At 37.9% G+C, this 20,930-nt stretch overlaps 1 protein-coding gene across 2 annotated transcripts in view; it reads right to left on the bottom strand.

Annotated features, from left to right (window-relative positions):
* Positions 1-20,930, bottom strand: part of FNIP1 (folliculin interacting protein 1) — a 155,056-nt gene that overhangs the window by 86,227 nt on the left and 47,899 nt on the right. For both annotated transcript variants that reach the window (XM_023196726.2, XM_023196727.3), the window contains exons 2-3: positions 12,363-12,489; positions 1,975-2,109 (exon numbers count right to left, since the gene is read on the bottom strand). In XM_023196726.2, the coding sequence (XP_023052494.1) occupies positions 1,975-2,109; positions 12,363-12,489 (262 nt within the window). The remainder of the gene's footprint in view (positions 1-1,974; positions 2,110-12,362; positions 12,490-20,930) is intronic.

Below are 20,930 nucleotides of genomic sequence, written 5' to 3'. Positions count from 1 at the left end.
ACCAGTCAGGCCCCTCTACTGCAGGTCTGCTGGTGTCTGCTGGAAGTCCACTCCAGACCCTGTTTGCCTGGGTATCCCCAGTGGAGGCCACAGAACAGCAAAGATTCCTGCCTGTTCCTTCCTCTGGAAGCTTCATCCCAGCGGGGCACCTGCCACATGCCAGCCAGAGCTCTCCTCTATGAGATGTCTGTTGACCCTTGTTGGGAGGTGTCTCCCAGTGAGGAGTCATAGGGGTCAGGGACCCACTTGAGGAGGTAGTCTGTCCCTTACCAGAGCTTGAACGCTGTGCTGGGAGATGCACGGTTCTCTTCAGAGCTAGCAGGCAGGAACATTTAAGTCTGCTGAGGTTGCGCCCAGAGTCACCTCTTCCTCTAGGTGCTGTGTCCCAGGGAGATGGGAGTTCTATCTATAAGCCCCTGACTGGGGCTGTTGCCTTTCTTTCAGAGATGCCCTGCCCAGACAGGAGGAATCTAGAGAGGCAGTCTGGCTACAGTGGCTTTGCTGAGCTGCGATGAGCTCCGCCCAGTTCTAACTTTCCAGCAGCTTTGTTTCCACTCAGTTGGAAATGCAGAAATCACCTGCCTTCTGCTTTGATCTTGCTGGGAGCTACAGACCAGAGCTGTTCCTATTTGGCCATCTTGCCAGCCACCCTATATACATATTTTTTTTTTGAGACAAGGTCTCACTCTGTCACCCAGGCTGGGTTGCTATGGCATGATCATAACTCACCATATCCTAGAACTTCTGGGCTCAAGCAATCCTCCCACCTCAGCCTCCTGAGTAGCTGCGACTACAGGCTCACACTACACACATGGCTAATTTTTTTTTTTTTTTTTTTTTGAGACAGAGTTTCACTCTTGTTGTCCAGGCTGGAGTACAATGGTGCAATCTTGGCTCACCACAACATCCGCCTCCCAGGTTCAAGCGATTCTCCCGCCCCAGCCTCCTGAGTAGCTGGGATTACAGGCATGTGCCACCATGCTCATTTTTATATTTTTAGTAGAGATGGGGTTTCTCCATGTTGGTCAGGCTGGTCTCGAACTCCCAACGTCAGGTGATCTGCCTGTCTCAGCCTACCAAACTGCTGGGATTACAGGCATGAGTCACCGTGCCCAGCTCACATGGCTAAATTTTTTAAAAATCACAAAACTTTCAAAGTTGTGCAAAATGGTGTAAGTCATGATGGTGTTGTATGGCACAGTACTATTATGGATTTGTTAAGGTATCATGCCTAAAGGGGAGGTAGAATAGAAGGCGGCGGGGGAACTGTGCAGTAAATCCATCTGGAGTTTAGTAATTTCAGACTCTTTTCACATAGCTTGTCCCATGGATTAGGTACAAAGATCAGTTTCTATCAGAACACAATCATTTCATTACCAGTAACTAAAAAGCCAGATTCTATTTTTGATACTGTATAAAATATTTGTGATTAATGCAAACTTGAATGACACAAATAAATTTACATCAGACGACACTTGCTGAGCATGAGACCAAACACTGATATTACACAAAATGTAATACATTTAGAGAAGTTCCTATGTATTACACTTACTAATACGTTTAATTTCATGTTTTACAAGAAGTCACATTACTTTTGAAAAAAATAACACTGTGTATTATGTATACTTCCAATCATACTTTAATTTCATACAACTGAAACTGTATTGGTATTTTGTATTTATCTTCATAAATAATGAAAAAGTATGTAAAACAAGAAATTATTCTGATAACCCAATCTAAATCTGAATTGGGAAATATAAGGAGAAAATACTCGTGCAACCTGTACCTACAGCTCTCTACTTCTCCTATTCTAAGATTTGTCAAAGTTCATAAACTTACTTATCTGTCACTCCAGCTTCAATGCAAGCTCTATGAAGATAAGTACTAATTGCTATTATATCTCCACAGTTCATTGGATGATGTTCAAAAATATTTATAAATGAATTAATAAATAAATGACATCAATGATCTTACCTGGTACTTAAGACACTGGTCTTTTATATCAGAAGATGAAGTCACAGAACTATCTAAAGAGGAGGAACTGTCTCCTCCAGGTTTCAGTTGGCAGCATTTCCCAAAGACTTTAACTTGAGCATCACTGCAGAGTTTCTGAAATACAGATAATATTTCCATTCATATTTTAACAGATTTTTAAACATATACAAATTTCATCAAAGTATAAAAACCTTTGGAAAAAACAAGAATGAAATAACTCAAAATAATACAACCTTAATATGGCTATTTGCATTTTGCTATATTTTCTCCAGTATTATTTTCTATTTTTTGTCTTATAACCAGAATAGTACCTGTGGGGTTTGTTATTTCTGGCCAACATTATTACATCCTGAGAATTTTCTAGATTACCATGGCCTACACGATGTTCATTAATACCGATGTAATAATATATTGCAGTAGTTTTCAAATTATTTGGTCTCAAAACCCCTTTATGGGCCAGGCACGGTGGGTCACACCTGTAATCCCAGCACTTTGGGAGGCTGAGGCAGGCGGATCACCTGAGACCAAGAGTTCAAGACCAGACCGACCAACAGCGAGAAACCCCATCTCTACTAAAAAGACAAAAATTAGCTGGGCGTGGTGGCACATGCCTGTAATTCCAGCTACTTGGGAAGCTGAGGCACAAGAATCTTTTGAACCTGGGAGACGAAGGTTGCAGTGAGCTGAGATTGCACCACAGCACTCCAGCCTGGGTGACAGAGTGAGACTCTGTCTCCAAAAAAAAAAAAAAAAAAAAAAAAAGCAAACAAACAAAACAACAACCCTTAATGTTCTTATAAGTTATCGAGGATCCCAAGAGTCTTTTGTGTACATGGGTTACAATTATCAGTATTTTCCCATATTAGAAATTAAAACTGAGACCATTTAAAAAATACTTATTCACTCATTGAAATATAATAATAAACCCAAGTAAATGTAAGTAACATTGTTATAAAAAAATTACCTATTTTTCTGGGGAGAAATGCAGGGATGAAAGAAGAAATGCAAATGAGACTTTTAGATTTAACTATACATAAATACATATGTTTATTCTATTGAAATGAGAATATAGTCAGGTAATATTTAAATTTTTAATGAGAGAATGTACTTAAGACCAGATGAATGTGCAGTCTAGTATGGAAGAAAAATGTATTTCTTTTTTTTATTCCTCTTTCTCTTTTCCCTCCCCAACATCTTTCACTGCTCACAACTACCAAAGTTACAATCCACCAACATCTGTGATATTCCTAAAAGTATTCCATTGTTTTATCACAGTTACCAGTATGTCCATTCTTCCATTTAACAAACCTCAGGCAGGTTTTTAGAACAAATAATCTGACTAAAGTCAAATTTACTGAATACTGATTGTTTTCTAGTTATCAACATCACCAAAGGCATCATTAAAAATTGCATGTAGTAGTCTCCAATTATCTCTAACCAAAAATTTAAAGTAAAAATAATAAAAGCTTTAGAACTAGATATGAGTTCAAAACCTGGATCCTTGAGAAAGTTAACTGACCTCTCTAAACCTTAGTTCGTTACTTGTTTAATGGGAAGAAAAACCCTACCTAACAACACTTAAAGAAATGTCTGTGTGTGTGTGTATATATATATATATATTTTACATACACATATATAATACATATTATATATAATATAGTATCCTAGCTATCCCCACAGAGCTGAGTCTACAGGCATATGCCACCACATCCAGCTAATTTTACTTTTTGCAGAGACAAGGTCTCATCACGTTGCCCAGGCTGGTGTCAAACTCCTGGGCTAAAGTAATCCTCCCACTTTGGCCTCCCAAAGTGCTGGGATTACAGGTGTGAGCCACTGCATTCAACCTAGATATAACTGTTATTAGAAAACAGTTAAAATGAGGGACTAACATAATTGAAGTCAGGGACTTCACTAGATATTTCCATGTATGTTTCAACACTTGATAAAAGTATGGGTATTTTTACTATGGGTCTCCTTTGCCACATCTTAATAACCTTATTACTTATTGATCACCAACAAAATGCCAGGCCTTAATGTACATTTTCTCTAATACTGAGCATAGTAGATATTATTAACCCTATTTTACAGATGAGAAACGTGACACTCAAACAGGTTAAATAACTTCATCAAGGTTACAAGAGCTAGTAAATCTGTTATCTAAACCCAGTTAGCTTGACTTATCCACTATCACAAACCACCATTTCATCAGTCAACAAAGGTATTTAAGTACTATGTGTTCTAAGCCAGGGGGTGGCTGCTGACCAGTGCCAGTCCATGGCCTGTTAGCAACCGGGCCACATGGCAGGTGATGAGCAGTGGGCAAGTGAGCATTACCGCCTGCACTCCACCTCCTGTCACATCAGCCTCAGCATTAGTTCCTCATAGGAGTTCGAATCCTATTCTGAACTGTGCACATGAGGGATCTATCTCTAAAGAGATACAACAAATAAATGCAATGCAAGATTCTCAACTGGATCCTTTTGTTCTCCAGGATGTTATGTGGACAACTTGTCAAGTTTTAATGGGATCTGAGGTTATAATATATCAAAGATTTCCTGAATTTTTGCTGTATTGTGGTTATGTAGAAGAAAGTTCATGTTTTAAGGAAATACACATTGGAATATTCAAAGTTGATGGGTTACCAAGTAGGCAGTTTACTCTCATTCCGTTCAGTAAAGCAAAAGTTCTCTGTATTGAACTTGCAACTTATTTGTGATTGTTTCAAAAACTTAATAAAAATTATAACCTAGTTAGAGAAAGACAGTTGTGTTTTTCAGTAATGTTTATAACTTTTTTTGCATAATTTGAAGGTATTTGTTTTCGTGGGTTAGACATAAAGTATGGCACCACTTATCTGAGATAACAAGGTAAAATAATACGAAACTGAACCCTTTTTCCTACAGTTCCTGCTTATAGAAGTCCTGTGCTTACATGAGGGATTGTTGTTGACTGCACCTTGTACCCCCATTACAGGACCATCTGCCACTGTAGTTGTTGCTGTTTGGTTTCAGAAAAGCCACGACTTCAAGATGGGAGGGAGTAGAGAAACAACAGCTGAGGAGCTGATGGGAGAATAGTATGTGTGTGTATGTGCATCCTTTTGTACACACTTTTAGGCATGTTTTTATGCTTTAGTCCTAGAACTGAAGTATGCCCCTTTTCTTCCTCTAGCAAACTGCCTTTTGTTTCAGAGACTGGACATACATGGTTACCTCAGCCTGGAATGTCTTTCCAGCTCTCTCAAGTGCTTCCTCTTTCACCTTAACGCCTACACATTTTTCCCCCATAGTCTAAGCTTAAAACATCACTTTCTTATCTCACTAGACTAAATGAAGTTCTTTTATGACAATTCACTAAAACATTGTCATCCTTTAACCTCTTCATCTGTAAATTGGAATAATAATGATAGTACTCTTCTGTTTTACATAATTTACTCTTTATATTTAAAGGTAGTAAGTGCTAACGTAAGTTAGCTGCTGCTATCATTATTACTTTCATTAGACATACTTGAAATATACATTTCATTACACATATTTGTGTGATTATCTGTTAAATGTCTCTTTCTCCTGTCAGATTGTTAGTTCTATGAGGAAAAGGACTATGCCTTTTTTTATTCACCTGTATTCCCTAGTGCTCAACAGCGGTTGCCAACCTTTTTGGCACCAGGCACCAGTTTAATGCAAGGCAATTTTTCTGTAGACTGGGGTAGTGTAGTGGGGATATGGTTTCAGGATGAAACTGTTCCACCTCAGATCATTAGGCATTATTTTTTGTCATTAGAAAAGGAAAGACCTGAAATCTCAGTATAGGTTTTCTTGCTGTTATTTTTAAGAGATGAGTTCTCACTATATTGCCCAGGCTGGCCTCAAATTCCTGAGCTCAAGCGATCCTCCCACCTCAGCCTCCTGAGTAGCTGGGACTACTGGCATGTGTCACCACGCCCAGCTTCAATACAGTTTTGATTTTCATTTTCTTAATTATGGATAAGGGAGAGGATCTTATAAATGTAAGATTTTATTAAACGTGTAATAGCGATTTGTATATCAACACTCTGCTCTTGTCCTTCACTCAATTATCTACTGAGTGGTTCTTGATTTCTAGGAACTCTTTATATTAACAGTTGGCATTTTATATTGTCAAAGTGTTTTCCCAGGTTGCCATTTGTCTTTTAACTTTCCTTATGGTGTTGTTTTGTTTTATCATGCAAGTTTAAAAAAAAAAAAGGCTGTCAAATTTGTCAATCTTTTACTTTATGGCTTCTGAATTTTAACTCATAGTTAGAAATATCTTTGCTTGAGACAGAGTCTCGTTCTGTTGCCCAGGCTGGAGTGCAGTGGCATGACTGCAATCTTGGCTCACTGTAGCCTCTGCCTCCTGTGATCAAGCAATTACTGTGTCTCAGCCTCCCTAGTAGATGAAACTACAGGCGTGTGCCACCACACCCGGCTAATTATTGTACTTTTTTTTTTAGCAGAGACGGGGTTTCACCATGTTGGTCAAGCTGATCTTGAACTCCTGACCTCATGTGATTCAGCCTTTCAGTCTCCCAAAGTGCTGCGATTACAGGCATGAGCCACTGCATCTGGCCTTTTTCTTTTTTTTTTTTTGGCAGGCGGGGGAGAGGGCCTTGCTTTGTCACCTAGGCTAGAGTGAAGTAGTGTGATCCTGACTCACTGCAACCCCCACTTCCTGGACTCAAGCAATTCTTCTGCCTCAGTCTCCCAGTTGCTGGGACTACAGACACTCAGCACCACACCCAGCTAATTTTTATGTTTTTTGTAGAGACGGGGTCTTCCTATGTTGGCGAGACTGGTCTCAAACACCTGGCCTCAAGTGATTCACCCATCTTGGCCTCCCAAAGTGCTGGGTTTACAGGCGTGAGTCACTGCACCCAGCCTAGAATACCTTTTTCACTGCACAGATATATAGGAACTCCCTCATTTTTTCTTTTGTAATGTTATAGTTCTATATTTTTATATTTAAATGTTTGATATACTTGGTGTCATCCTGATGTACACTGTAAGATATGAATCCAAATTAAGGCTGGGCACAGTGACTCATGCTTGAGCCCAAGAGTTTGAGACCAGCCTGGATAAAATAGCAAGACCCCATCTCTAAAATAATATAATAGTAAGTAGTAATAATATGAGTCCAAATTAATCTTTCTTCCACATGGCTTAATTGTCTCAACACCATTTAAGATGATGCCTTAATCATATACCAAAATTCCTGCATGTATTTGGATGTATTTCTGATCCTCCATTTTGTTCCATTAGCCTATTGCCTATTTATGTGTCAATAACACACTGTCTTACATACTGAGACTGTGAAGTATATTTTCAAATGTGATAGGACTGGCTCATCCTCACTGCCCTTCTTTTTCAGAGTTTTCCAACCAATCATTGCTAATTTTTTTCCATTTGAACTTAGAATCCACTATTTAGTTCCAGACACTACCCCCACCCCAAACACAAAAATAAGGATAACACTGTTTCTGTGATAGCATTATTTTACAAAGCACTTTGGACAACTTTATAACATTGACTACTGCCATAGAATATGTTTTGCCTTTCCATTTGTGAAGGTATGCTCTTACGTCCCTTAACAAGAATTTTTTTTTTTTTTTTGAGATGGAGTCTCGCTCTGTTGCCCAGGCTGGAATGCAGCGGCGCGATCTTGGCTCACTACAAGCTCCGCCTCCCAGTTTCACGCCATTCTCCTGTTTCAGCCTCCTGAGCAGCTGGGAGTACAGGCATCTGCCACCACGCCCGGCTAATTTTCTGTATTTTTAGTAGAGACAGGGTTTCGCCGTGTTAGGCAGGATGGTCTCGATCTCCTGACCTCGTGATCCGCCTGCCTCGGCCTCCCAAAGTGCTGGGATTACAGGCGTGAGCCACCATGCCCAGTCTAAGAAGACTTTTAAAGTTCTAAACTTATAGATTTTGTTAAGTTTACGCATAGGCAACTTTGTCATTTTAATATCTATTTTAAATGAATGTTTCACTTTTATGTGTTCAAACTGGAAGCTATTGCATATATTGAGCTTACTGATTTCTGTGTATTAACTTAAATCCAATTATCTAACCAAATACTATGTGCAAATTTGATATCATAAATAAGACTCACTATTCAATTAGCACTGTATGATGCTTCAGAGTATTTCCCATATCTTAAAATCTATATTCACCTTTCCAAAGTTACCTGAATTTACTGATGTACAACTTTATCCTTGTTTACAATCAGTGAAAGGTGATACATGTGAATGGTCATATAACCTCACTGGGAACTCATGAAATAGCATTGCACTGCTGCTGACATAAAAACAATGTCTAAGATAAGGAAAATAGCGTGATAAAATCACAATGGATCCATTTGGCTATGTTAGTGTTCATATCGAAACCACATCTCAATATTTTTTTCTAATATGGGAAGGTTCTTCTGTCAGAAGTGTTTCAACCAGAGCAACTCCATCTTGAATAGGGGTTGGGTAAAATGAGGCTCAGACCGACTGGGCTGCATTCCCAGATGGTTAAAGCATTCTAAGTCACAGGAGGAAATAGGAGGTTGGCACAAGATATAGGTCATAAAGACCGTGATGATGAAAAAGGCTGCAGTAAAGAAGCTGGCTAAAATGCACCAAAACCAAGATGGCGACAAGAGTGACCTCTGGTCGTCCTCACTACTACACTCCGTGACAGTTTACAAATGCCACTGGAAACGTCAGTAAACTACCCTATATGGTGTAAAAAAATGGGAGGCATGAATAATTCACCCCTTGTTTAGCATACAATCAAGAAATAACCATAAAAATCCACCATCAGCAGTCCTCGGGGCTGGTCTGCCTATGGAGTTGCCATTCATTATTCCTTTACTTTCTTAATAAACTTGCTTTCACTTCACAGACTTGCCCTGAATTATTTCTTGCTCAAGATCCAAGAACTCTCTCTTGGGGTCTGGATCCGGACCCCTTTCCAGTAACACTTCTTTAAGATCACTACACATATTCACTTTAATTGGGTTTTATAGTTCAACAGTCATTTTTCATAAAATATAACAGATCTGAAAAGACGAGTTCCGAGAAAGCTATACACTTGATTAACAATTTTATTTCAACTTACATAAGACACTATTTCAGCATGCAAAGTACTTTGGTTTCTGAAACATAATCAAAGCATTTATGTAGTTCACTTTGTATAGAATTTAAAACGAAATAAAATACATAGCTTCCTAATTTTCTCCCAAAACCCATTAAATATACTCTACATAAACAATGTCTGTTTTGCATGGAAATATAAAAATGATCTGCTTATGTTAATAAACTGCTGTTATAGTCTTCATTGACAATTCTTTGGTTCAACCAAAAGCAGAAATGGATCAATATTCCACTGTGAAATATTGTCTTCTCTCCCACTCCAGATAAAAGGTACTCAAAGTGAGTTATGATAACCTATAATCTTTACAAGGAAAACTGCCATGTGTCTTACACATTTAAAAGGACTTCAATAAGTATTTTTACAATGACTATTTTTTAATGCTGAAATAGCTTCAAAGTAAACAATAAATAGGATTTTGATTTAACTAAATACACTCAAACATATTGGGTGGGCCCAAATATTACTATCTTCTACTCCTACCTGGCAACTTTCGAATGACATTTTTTCAAAAATAATCTTAAAATTCAGATTCAGGCTGATAACAAACTGTTCCAAGTAGCCTGAAGAGGGAGGACTGCTTGATCCCAGGAATTCAAGTCCAGCCTGGGCAACATAGCAGAACAGACAGACGCTGTTTCCAAATGAGAAAATGTTTTAATTTCTTTTTTGATAAAGGGGACAGAGTAAAACAATTTTGTAAGCTTCACATTCTAAAGCTTGACTTTCTGTTTATAACTCATGGTGACATCATGTTCTCATTTTTTTAAAAAGAATGTTTTCAATAAAAGTTTTGGTAAATAGGCCGGGCGAGGTGGCTCACGCTGGTAATCCCAGCACTTTACGAGGCCAAAGCAGGCGGACAGCTTGAGACTAGAAGTTCGAGACCAGTCTGGCCAACATGGCGAAACCCCATTTCTACTAAAAATATAAAAATTACCCAGGCGTGGTGGTGCACACCTGTAATCCCAGCTACTCGCAAGGCTGAGGCATGAGAATTGCTTGAGCCTGGGAGGCAGAGGTTGCAGTGAGCTGAGACTACCACTGCACTCCAGCCTGGGCGAGAGAGCAAGACCCTGTCTCAAGAAAACAAACAACAACAAAACAAAAAACCCTGTCTCAAAAAAATAAAAAGCTTTGGTATATTGAATGGTCAAAATAGTATTTGTAGTCCTTATTCTCTCTTGTAAATTGTTTTAAACTAAGGAAAGTTTTTTAAAACTAAGAAAGAAGAACATGAGAAGTAACTTCAACATTTACCATAGCAAAATAGAATATTGTACAAATACAGCAAAGTTGAATAATTTACTTTCATCCAGCAAACTGCTAATGTTTAAACATAATGTCATTATTATGTATGAACCCAAATTATAATGTAGAAAGTTTAAAAAAATTTACAACACAATGTCCTTCTTTCCATATATAGAACCCAGGACAAACAATGAGTAATTCAATATGTACAGTAGTGTTCAAAAGGAAGACATAAAATCTTCAGGAAGTATTCACAGGATTTTGAAAATAAACTTCCTAACAGTAATTACAACTGATCAAAATATGTCCTAAGTACTTACCACATGTAAGGCAGTGTGCAGTGTAGGAAATAAAGGTGAGTAACAGGACAATTTTTTATTTTAAGATTTTTTTTTCCCAGTCTAGTAACAAATACACATACAAATACAGCTATTATATAGAAGGCTATGAATGTGAGTAACAAACTATGAGAATTCTGATGGAGGAGAAAATAAATCTACCTAGAGAAAATCAGAAAGGATTCATAAAGTTGTCATAAAATAAACCCTGAAGGAGGATACATTTTCAACTAAGGGAGATAGTACACAGGATAAAGGCATAATAAAATAAATGAGACCGGAAGTAGTCAACAATGTTTGATTTCTAGACACTGATGAATTTCTAGAAAAGTTTTATAATAAAAAGAAGAGTAGACTTATAGGCAAATTTCAGAAAGTTGAGTAATAACTGGATAGTTTGAGAAGAGAGTCAATATATTACTACTGAGACACCAAGAGACAGAGAAGATCAAGGAGAGACCAACAGATAGTGGGACTGAGAAGAGACACTCTAGAGAGCCTGAGTGATAGAGAGAAAAAGGGAAAATGAGAGACACCAACAGACACCAAGAAAGATGACTGAGAGGGACAAAGAGGCCAGGGATGGGAAAAGAGAGAGGACACTGTTATGGACTGAATGCTTGTGTCTCCTCAAGATTCATGTCGTCCTAACCCAACATATGATATCAGGGAGGTGGGAACTTTAGGAGGTGATTAGGTCGTAAGAATGAAGTCCTCATGAATGGGGTTGGTACCCTTATAAAAAGGACTGTGAAGAGTTCTCTTGCCTTCGTTCCGCCATGTAAGGGTAGAGTGAGAAGTCAGCAGTCTGCAACCCAGAAGAGAGGCCTCACAAAAAACCCAAATATGCTAGGAGAAACAAAAGTTTCTTGTTTAAGGCACCCAGTCTACAGTACTTTGTTATAGTAGTCTGAACTAGACAAACACAAACCTGAAGGAAAAAGTAAAGAATATTTTGTTAGTGTTGGGTAAAGAGGCTTTGTGAATGTTTCCAAGCAAAGAGAAAAGCTGAGAGGGAATAAGGAATACATCAGCAGGAGAGAAATTAATGAGACTAATGAAGCATCATCCCAGAAAAGGTATGCAGGGAGAGTTCAAAAAACAGCATGAGTCAATTCTTACAGGGCTGTTTAACATAAAAAAGAAAAGCTGCACAAACACACAATGAATAGCATTAATCAAAATTAAGAGTAAAGGAGAGGTCATATGTTGAAATTCAATAGGATACTATCAAATACAAAAAAAAAAAAAAAAACTTCAATAAATGCTTGCCAAAAAAGTAATCAAAAATAATCGAGATAATTAAAAAAAAAATCAGCCTCAGCCAAGTTCTGCTGAGCTGTTGTTAGCAATCTAAATACAAATAAGACATGCTTATCACATTTGTAGTTAGCCTTGGATTTCAACTGTCTGCTTGACCATCTCCAATTCTGTGACTCTTAAGCGTCAAACCACTCCTCAGCTATTCAAACCAAAATGTTAGATTCACCAAACATTTCCTTCTCCCTCAGCCCCAACATCCAGTTATTTTCTTCTGTCTCAGCCCCAATTATCCAGTTTGATAATACTGAAATTATCAAAATATTCAACATTAAAAGTCAACCAAATCAATAATGATGCTCACCGATACTGATATGTCCTCATTTTTTCTCTTAACACTGGAGTCAAACAAAACATTTCTCCCTCGTCTTTCACAGTCTTGATATACAATCAGTCGAATCTGGCTTGGATCAAACTCTGGTAAAGGCCAACTTGAAAGAAAAGTAAAGCTCCATTAGAGTTACATTAATAAATATTCCATATATATTCTTAGAAATAAACCTATATAATAAAAGCCCAAAATTATCTTATTGTTAAATAATATATAGATCTTTATATAAAATATCACCAGTTCATGGCTAAAAACTTTAAAGTAAAAATAAAGGCAAAACAAAATTATTTTTATTTAAAAATAATAGTAGTAACTATCACTTAGTATATATATAGTTATCCCATATCATTTTTAAAAGCATTAACTTAATAAATATACATAAGCATATTTAACATAATGAAAATAAGTACTGATTTCATGTGATGGACCAAGATGACATAATAAGGTTAACCCATATTTTTAAGTAGTTTTGTTACTATTTCTCCAATATGGAAATGTGAAAAATGAAATGGCTTTCGTTTAAATAATAGCAAAGGACTCACAAGACAAAAAAAAAAAAGTGGAGAGCAATCAAGTATAGTGAAAATTCTCATATGCTGTTGGTATGAATATCAACTGGCACAACTCCTGGGTGCAGTGGCTCACACCTGTAATCCCAGGACTTTGGAAGTCCAAGGTAGGAGGATCACTTGAGCCCAGGAGTTCAAGACTAACCTGGACAACATAGTGAGACCCCATCTCTACAAAAAGTTAAAAAAATAGCCAGGCATGGCAGCATGTATCTGTAGTCCTAGCTACTTAAGAGGTTGCAGTGGGAGGATCGCTTGAGCCTGGAAGGTCGGGGCTACAGCAAGCTGTGATCGTGCCACTATACTCCACCCTAGGTGACAGAATGAGACCCTGTCTCAAAAAATAAAAATAAAAAAAAATAAATTGGTACAATCTCTTTAGAAAAGTTTTTTGAAAATGTGTATATATATATATAAATGTGTATATATATATCTGCATGTGTGTGTGTATACTTTATTATATATGTGTGTATAAATATATACACACAAACAAATCCAGTAAAAATGAAGTTGATACCAGCAATTCCACTCCAGAAAAATTTATCACAATGAATGAATTTCAGCTATAGGCAAAAATGGATAGACCACAAGCAAAAGAAGTCAGACAACGACTCTCACACACACACAGATAGCTACTGTATTTTTCCACTTATATATATAGAGGTTAAAAACGGGCAATGTTTGTCTAGGGGTGCATACTTAGTTTTTAAAATACAAAGAAAACAAAGTAAGTAACGACCTCCAGAGTTTGGAGAGTAATTACTTCTAGGAGTAAGGTGGAGGGAAAAGTGTAACCAGAAAAGGGACATAACAGGTGAACTGGGGCAATGACAATGTTCTGTTTTGACCAGATAGTGCTGACAGGGATCTTTACAGTATGTACTTAAACAGTACATCACATTTGTTTTATGTACTTTTATATATCCATTACATTCCACAATTTAAAAGATTAATGGGGTGGATGAGGTAGGGAAGCAGGGAAAGAGAAAACAAACCAAATGACAAATATCTGGTGAACTGAACACAATACAAATCACAGGACAGCTGCTAAGAAATGGGAGAACTGACATGCCAGGAGCTGTTTCTTATTAGTTACAACAGGCTATTCATTTTTCAGGAGTTACATCCATATATCTCATGACGCTGAAGTTTGGGGTACAATTGATGCTGTCACCCAGAGAGTGATCACAGAACCCAACCATTACGTTTTTCAACTCTTGCCCTTCTGCCTTGCTCTACTAGTCCTCAGTGTCTATTGCTGCCATCCTTATGTCCACGAGTATCCCATGTTTAGCTCCCACTTATAACTGAGAACATGTGCTATTTGATTTTCTGTTCCTGCATTAATTGACTCAGGATAACGGCCTCCAGCTGCCTCCGTGTTGCTGCAAAGGACAGGATTTCATTCTTTTTTATGGCTGTGTAGTATTCCATAGTACATATGTACCACATTTGCTTTTCTTTTAGTCAATTGTTGAGTCAATTTACTTAATAGAATATTATTTAGTCAATTATTGTAGGAGGAAGAAAGAGTAAAACCACAAAATACAAAAAAAGTTTAAGACAATTAAAAGGGTCACTATATTCTCTTGCATTTATAACTATTCAGATGAATAATGAAGGAACAAAATATCATTTAGTCAATTTTTGAGAAAAATACCTGATTTTATGTTCTAAGGCATTTTGTAAAATAAGAAAATGATTATGCTAACTAGATATAAGCCTTGAAAATGAATACAGACATTTACTGATTCAGATATAGACTAGTTAGACCAGTTACCTAATTAATTTGGAACAAACAATAAGTTAGGACAGTAAATAGTAAAATTTCACAAGGGTCTCTGTATGAGTGAAACTGCTCCTTTAGGGTTTACCTTTTTAACAGGGGAACTAAAATATGAATCAGTTTTTTGTCTTTTATTTTTTTTTTATACTTTATGTTCTAGGGTACATGTGCACAACATGCAGGTTTGTTACATATGTATACATGTGCCGTGTTGGTGTGCTGCATCCATTAACTCGTCATTTACATTAGGTATATCTCCTAATGCTATCCCTCTCCCCTCCCCCCACCCCACAACAAGCCCTGGTGTGTGATGTTCCCCTTTCTGAGTCCAAGTGCTCTCATTGTTCAATTCCCACAAATAAGTGACAACATGTGGTGTCTGGTTTTCTGTCCTTGTGATAGTTTGCTGAGAATGATGGTTTCCAGCTGCATCCATGTTCCTACAAAGGACATGAACTCATCCTTTTTTATGGCTGCATAGTATTCCATGGTGTATATGTGCCACATTTTCTTAATCCAGTCTATCATTGATGGACATTTGGGTTGGTTCCAAGTCTTTGCTATTGTGAATGGTGCCACAATAAACATAACGTGTGCGTGTGTCTTTATAGCAGCATGATTTATAATCCTTTGGGTATATACCCAGTAATGGGATGGCTGGGTCAAATGGTATTTGTGGTTTTAGATCTTTGAGGAATTGCCACAGTCTTCCACAATGGTTGAACTAGTTTACAGTCCCACCAACAGTGTAAAAGTGTTCCTATTTCTCCACGTTCTCTCTAGCACCTGTTGTTTCCTGACTTTTTAATGATCGTCATTCTAACTGGTGTGAGATGGTATCTCATTGTGGTTTTGATTTGCATTTCTCTGATGGTGAGTGATGATGAGCATTTTTTCATGTGTCCATTGGCTGCATAAATGTCTTCTTTTGAGAAGCGTCTGTTCATATCCTTTGTCCACTTTTTGATGGGGTTGGTTTTTTCTTGTAAATTTGTTTGAGTTCTTTGTAGCTCTGGATACTAGCTCTTTGTCAGCTGAGCAGATTGCAAAAATTTCTCCCATTCTGTAGGCTGCCTGTTCACTCTGATGGTAGTTTCTTTTGCTGTGCAGAAGCTCTTTAGTTTAATTAGATCCCATCTGTCATTTGTGGTTTTTGTTGCCATTGTTTTTGGTGTTTTAGACATGAAGTCCTTGCCCATGCCTATGTCCTGAATGGTATTGTCTAGCTTTTCTTCTAGGGTTTTTAATGGTTTTAGTCTCTAATTTATTTAAGTCATTTAAGTCTCTAATCCATCTTGAATTAATTTTTGTATAAGGTGTAAGGAAGAGATCCAGTTTCAGCTTTGTACTTAAGGGTAGACAGTTTTCCCAGCACCATTTATTAAATAGGGAATCCTTTCCCCATTTCTTGTTTTTGTCAGGTTTGTCAAAGATCAGATGGTTGTAGATGTGTGGTATTATTTCTGAGGGCTCTGTTCTGTTCCATTGGTCTGTATCTCTGTTTTGGTACCAGTACCATGCTGTTTTGGTTACTGTAGCCTTGTAGTATAGTTTGAAGTCAGGTAGCGTGATGCCTCCAGCTTTGCTCTTTTTTTGGCTTAGGATTGTCTTGGCAATCGGGGCTCTTTTTTGGTTCCATATGAACTTTAGTTTTTTCCAATTCTGTGAAGAAAGTCATTGGTAGCTTAATGGGGATGGCACTGAATCTATAAATTACCTTGGGCAGTATGGCCATTTTCACGATATTGATTCTTCCTATCCATGAGCATGGAATGTTATTCCATTTGTGTGTGTCCTCTTTTATTTCATTGAGCAGTGGTTTGTAGTTCTCCTTGAAGAGGTCCTTCACATCCCTTGTAAGCTGGATTCCTAGGTATTTTATTCTCTTTGAAGCAATTGTGTGTAGTATTCCATAGTACATACGTACCACATTTTCTTTATCCAATCCACCACTGATGGGCCGCTAGGTTGATTCCACACCTTTGCTGTTGTGAACAATGCTGCAATGAACATACAAGTGCATGTGTCTTTTTGGTAAATTTGTTTTCTCTTGGATACTCAGTAATGAGATCGCTGAGTTGAATGGTAGTTCTCTTTCAAAGTTGCTTGACAAATCTTCAAACTGCTTTCCACAGTGGCTAAACTACTTTACATTCCCATCAATGGTGTATAAGCATTCCCTTTGCCCCGCAGCCTCACCAGCACCTGTTATTTTTTGACTTTTTAATAATAGCCAATCTGACTGGTGTGAGATGGTATCTCATTGTGGTTCTGATTTGTCTTTCTCTGATGATTAGTGATGATGAACATTTTTTCATGTTTGTTGGCAGCTTGGATGTCTTCTTTTGAGAAATGTCTGTCCATAGCTTTGCTCACTTTTTATAGGGGTTGCTTTTTGCTTGTTAAATTGTTTAAATTCCTTATAGATTGTGTATATCAGACTTTTGTCAGATGTACAGTTTGTGAATATTTTTGGCCATTGTGTGGGTTGTCCACCAGACACAATTCTTCACTTCCTTAAGAGAGCCTTAACCCTAACTCTATCAACGTGTGTGAAACTATGTATAACTGGCAACATAAAACATCTTCATCCCAAATTCTTGACAGAAAATATAATTTTAGTTTTCTTCTGTCTAATCTGCAAATGTCTGTGTGCTAGTAAATGATAAAGACATACCTAGACATCGAGGCTAAACCAGAGACTCCTCCTTAAACCACAATGACTTGCATCACACTCAACTGTTTCTACTAAATTGTGCTTTCACACTATGCAAAGGAAACTGTAAAGGAACAGACTGACAAAGGATGAAAATAGGGAAAGGGGTCTCATGGAAACCAGTGAAAAAGAATATTTTAGAAAAGAAAAAGAAATACCATGGCATGAACAGGTTTACATATATGTTAATGAGAGAATCTGAGGTCGAGGAGAAACACAACACCTCTGAGGAAGTAGAGAACAGGATATAGAGCACAAGATAAAGGATTAGCTCAAAGAAAATAACTCTCACACTAGGAGCGAAAGAAGGGAGATAAAGACGTACATGGGTGCAGAAAGATTTGTAGATATGAAGGTAAGGTGCGGAGGGAATCCATAGCTAAGAGATCCATTTTCCTTGTCAAGCAGGTGAACGGAAGTAAGGGAAAGGCGGTAAGACGTGGGGATAGTCGAGAGTAAAAAAGATAATAGCGGTTGTTGGGAAATAAAATACAGTCATACATTTTGGTCAACAACAAACTGTATATATGATGGTGGTCTCATAAGATTATAACGCAGTTCAAAAACTCCCATTGCCTAGTAACACTGTAACTGTCATCACATGGTAGCACAAAATATTACTCACATGTTTGTGATGATGCTGATGTAAAGAAACCTATTGCACTGCCAGTCATATGACGGTATTATAGATACAATTATGTAAATACACAATATTTGATAATAAAAGACTACGTTGGCTGGGTGCAGTGGCTCACGCCTGTAACCCCAGCACTTTGGGAGGCCGAGGTGGGCAGATTACAAGATCAGGAGATCGAGACCATCCTGGGTAACATGGTGAAACCCCGTCTCTACTAAAAGTACAAAAAGAAAAAAAAATAGCCAGGCATGGTGGCATGCACCTGTAGTCCCAGCTACTTAGGAGGCTGAGGCAGGAGAATCGCTTGAACCCAGGAAGCAGAAGTTGCAGTAAGCTGAGACTGTGCCACTGCACTCCAGCCTGGGCAACAGACTGAAAAAAAAAAAGACTATATTACTGGTTTATGAATTTACTACACTTTTTATCATTATTTTAAAGTGTACTCCTACTTATAAAAAAATTAACTGTGAAACAGCCTCAGGCAGATCCTCCAAGAGGTATTTCAGAAAAGGGCATTATTAGCATAAGAGCTGACAGTTCTATGTGTGTTATTGCCTCTAAAGACTTTACAGTGGGACAAGATGTGGAGATGGAAGATAGTGATACTGATAATCCTGACTCTATGTAGGCCTAGATTAATGGTGTGTTTGTGTCTCAGTTTTTAACAAAAAGCTTAAAAATTTTTAACTGAAAAAAGCTTAGAGTAAGGACATAAAGAAAGAAAATATGTTTGTACAGCTGTACAATGTGTTTGTGGCTTAAGCAAAGTGCTACTACACAACAGTTCAAAAGATTTTAAAATTAAGAAGTTTATAAGTAAAAAAGTTACAATAAGCTAAGGTTAATTTTATTATTGAAGAAAAACTTTTTTTAATAAATTTAATGTAGCCTAAGTATACAGTGCTTATTTATAAAACCTACAGTAGTGTACAACAATATTCTAGGCTTTCATAGTCACTGACTACTTACTCACTGACTCACCCAGTAACTTCCAGTCTCACAAGATCCATTCACGCTAAGTGCCCTATATAGGTGTACCACTTTTTATCTTTTTTTTTTTTTTTGGAGATGCAGTCTCAGTCTAGCCCAGGCTGGAGTGCAGTGGTGTGATTTCGGCTCACTACAACTTCCGCTTCCTGGGTTCAAGTGAATCTCCTGCCTCAGCCTCCCCAGTAGCTGTGTTTACAGGCGTGTGCCATCGTGCCATCATGCCTGGCTAATTTTTATATTTTTAGTAGACATGTGGTTCCACCATGTTGGTCAGGCTGGTCTCAAACTCCTGACCTCAGGTGATCCGCCTACCTCAACCTCCAAAAGTGCTGGGATTACAGGTGTGAGCCACTGTGCCTGACCGACTTTTTGTCTTTTATACCATATTTTTGCTGTACCTTTTCTATGTTTGGATATGTTTAGATACACAAATACTTACCATTTTGTTACAACTGTCTGCAGTGTTCAGCACAGCAATATGCTGTACAAGTTTGTAGCCTAAGAGCAAAAGGCTATTACCATACGGCCTAGGTGTGTAGCAGACTATACCATCCATCTAGGTGTGTGTAAGTACACTCTGTGATGTTTGCACAACAACAAAATTACTAAAAATGCATTCCTCAGAACAGAGCCCCATCATTCACTAGTGCATGAGTGTATGTTGAATACAAAACATAAGATTTCCAGGCAACGCTGTACATCTACATAACGTTGAAGACTACGACCTATGACGATGTACTGGCTGCAAACTACAGTTAGGTGATTTTCTCCAGTAGGACCTCATGGGCTTGAATTTGGATCAGACCGTGCCAAGGTAAGGGTTTTAACAGGTATACGGAACAAAAGAAAAGAAAGGCTATGGAAATGGAGTAGAAGACTGACAAGAATACAGCTGAATTGATCTAAGCTAGTTAGGGAACACAGTGATGGAACAAGGATAACAGAAGAAAATGGAGGCAGTAGGGTTAAAGAGATGAAAAAAACGCAAAGAAGGGGAGTGCGAGACACAGAGTACAAGGAATAGGAGGCTATAATTCACAGGGCAGGATCCTAGAGTTTAAGATATTAGAGGTAGAATAGTTCATTTATTCATTAAATACAGATATGTAACTACTATGTGTCAAGCAGTGGTTAGGGCAAGACAAGCAAGAATCTGCTCTGGAAGAAAAATACAACAGTAGTTAAGCAAAGAAATAAATTAACTTGATAATTTCAGGTAAGTGGGAGTGAGAGAATGGTTTGTATTGGGGGGAGGTATATTCTTTCTTTTTGTTTTTGTTTTTTGTTTTGCTCCGTTTTTGACACAGAGTCTCGCTCTGTCTCCCAGGCTGGGTGCAGTAGCATGATCTCAGCTTACTGCAACTTCTGCCTCCTGAGTTTGAGATATTCTTCTGCCCCAGCCTCCCAATTAGCTGAAATTATAGGTATGTGCCACCACACCCAGTTAATTTTTGTATTTTTAGTAGAGACAGGTTTTGCCGTGTTGGTCAGGCTGGTCTCAAACTACTGGCCTCAAGTAATCTGCTGGGATTACAGGCAGCACGAGCCACCATACCTGGCCAGTATATTCATTTTTTTAAAAGGTGCCTAATATGGACAAAATTTTCTGGAGAAAATAAAAAGCTGGGCTTCGCTAGATATGAGGTCTTCTAATAGACCTTATATAAGCAATGAGCCATCTCATTTAGCCAAACTCCTTTGGTCTCCCAAACACCCAAAGAATAAAATCCAAGTTCCTTTGCTCAGATGTAAAGCTCTTCATGGGGTGGCCCAGATCCATTTTTCCGGACTCCTTTCATGTTACCCATAATTATCATCATACTGATCTTCTCAAAGGTGCCAA

The sequence above is a fragment of the Piliocolobus tephrosceles genome, chromosome 4, assembly GCF_002776525.5.
Source record: "Piliocolobus tephrosceles isolate RC106 chromosome 4, ASM277652v3, whole genome shotgun sequence".
Classification (NCBI taxonomy): domain Eukaryota; kingdom Metazoa; phylum Chordata; class Mammalia; order Primates; family Cercopithecidae; genus Piliocolobus; species Piliocolobus tephrosceles.
This window is presented reverse-complemented; position numbering and strand designations above follow the sequence as displayed.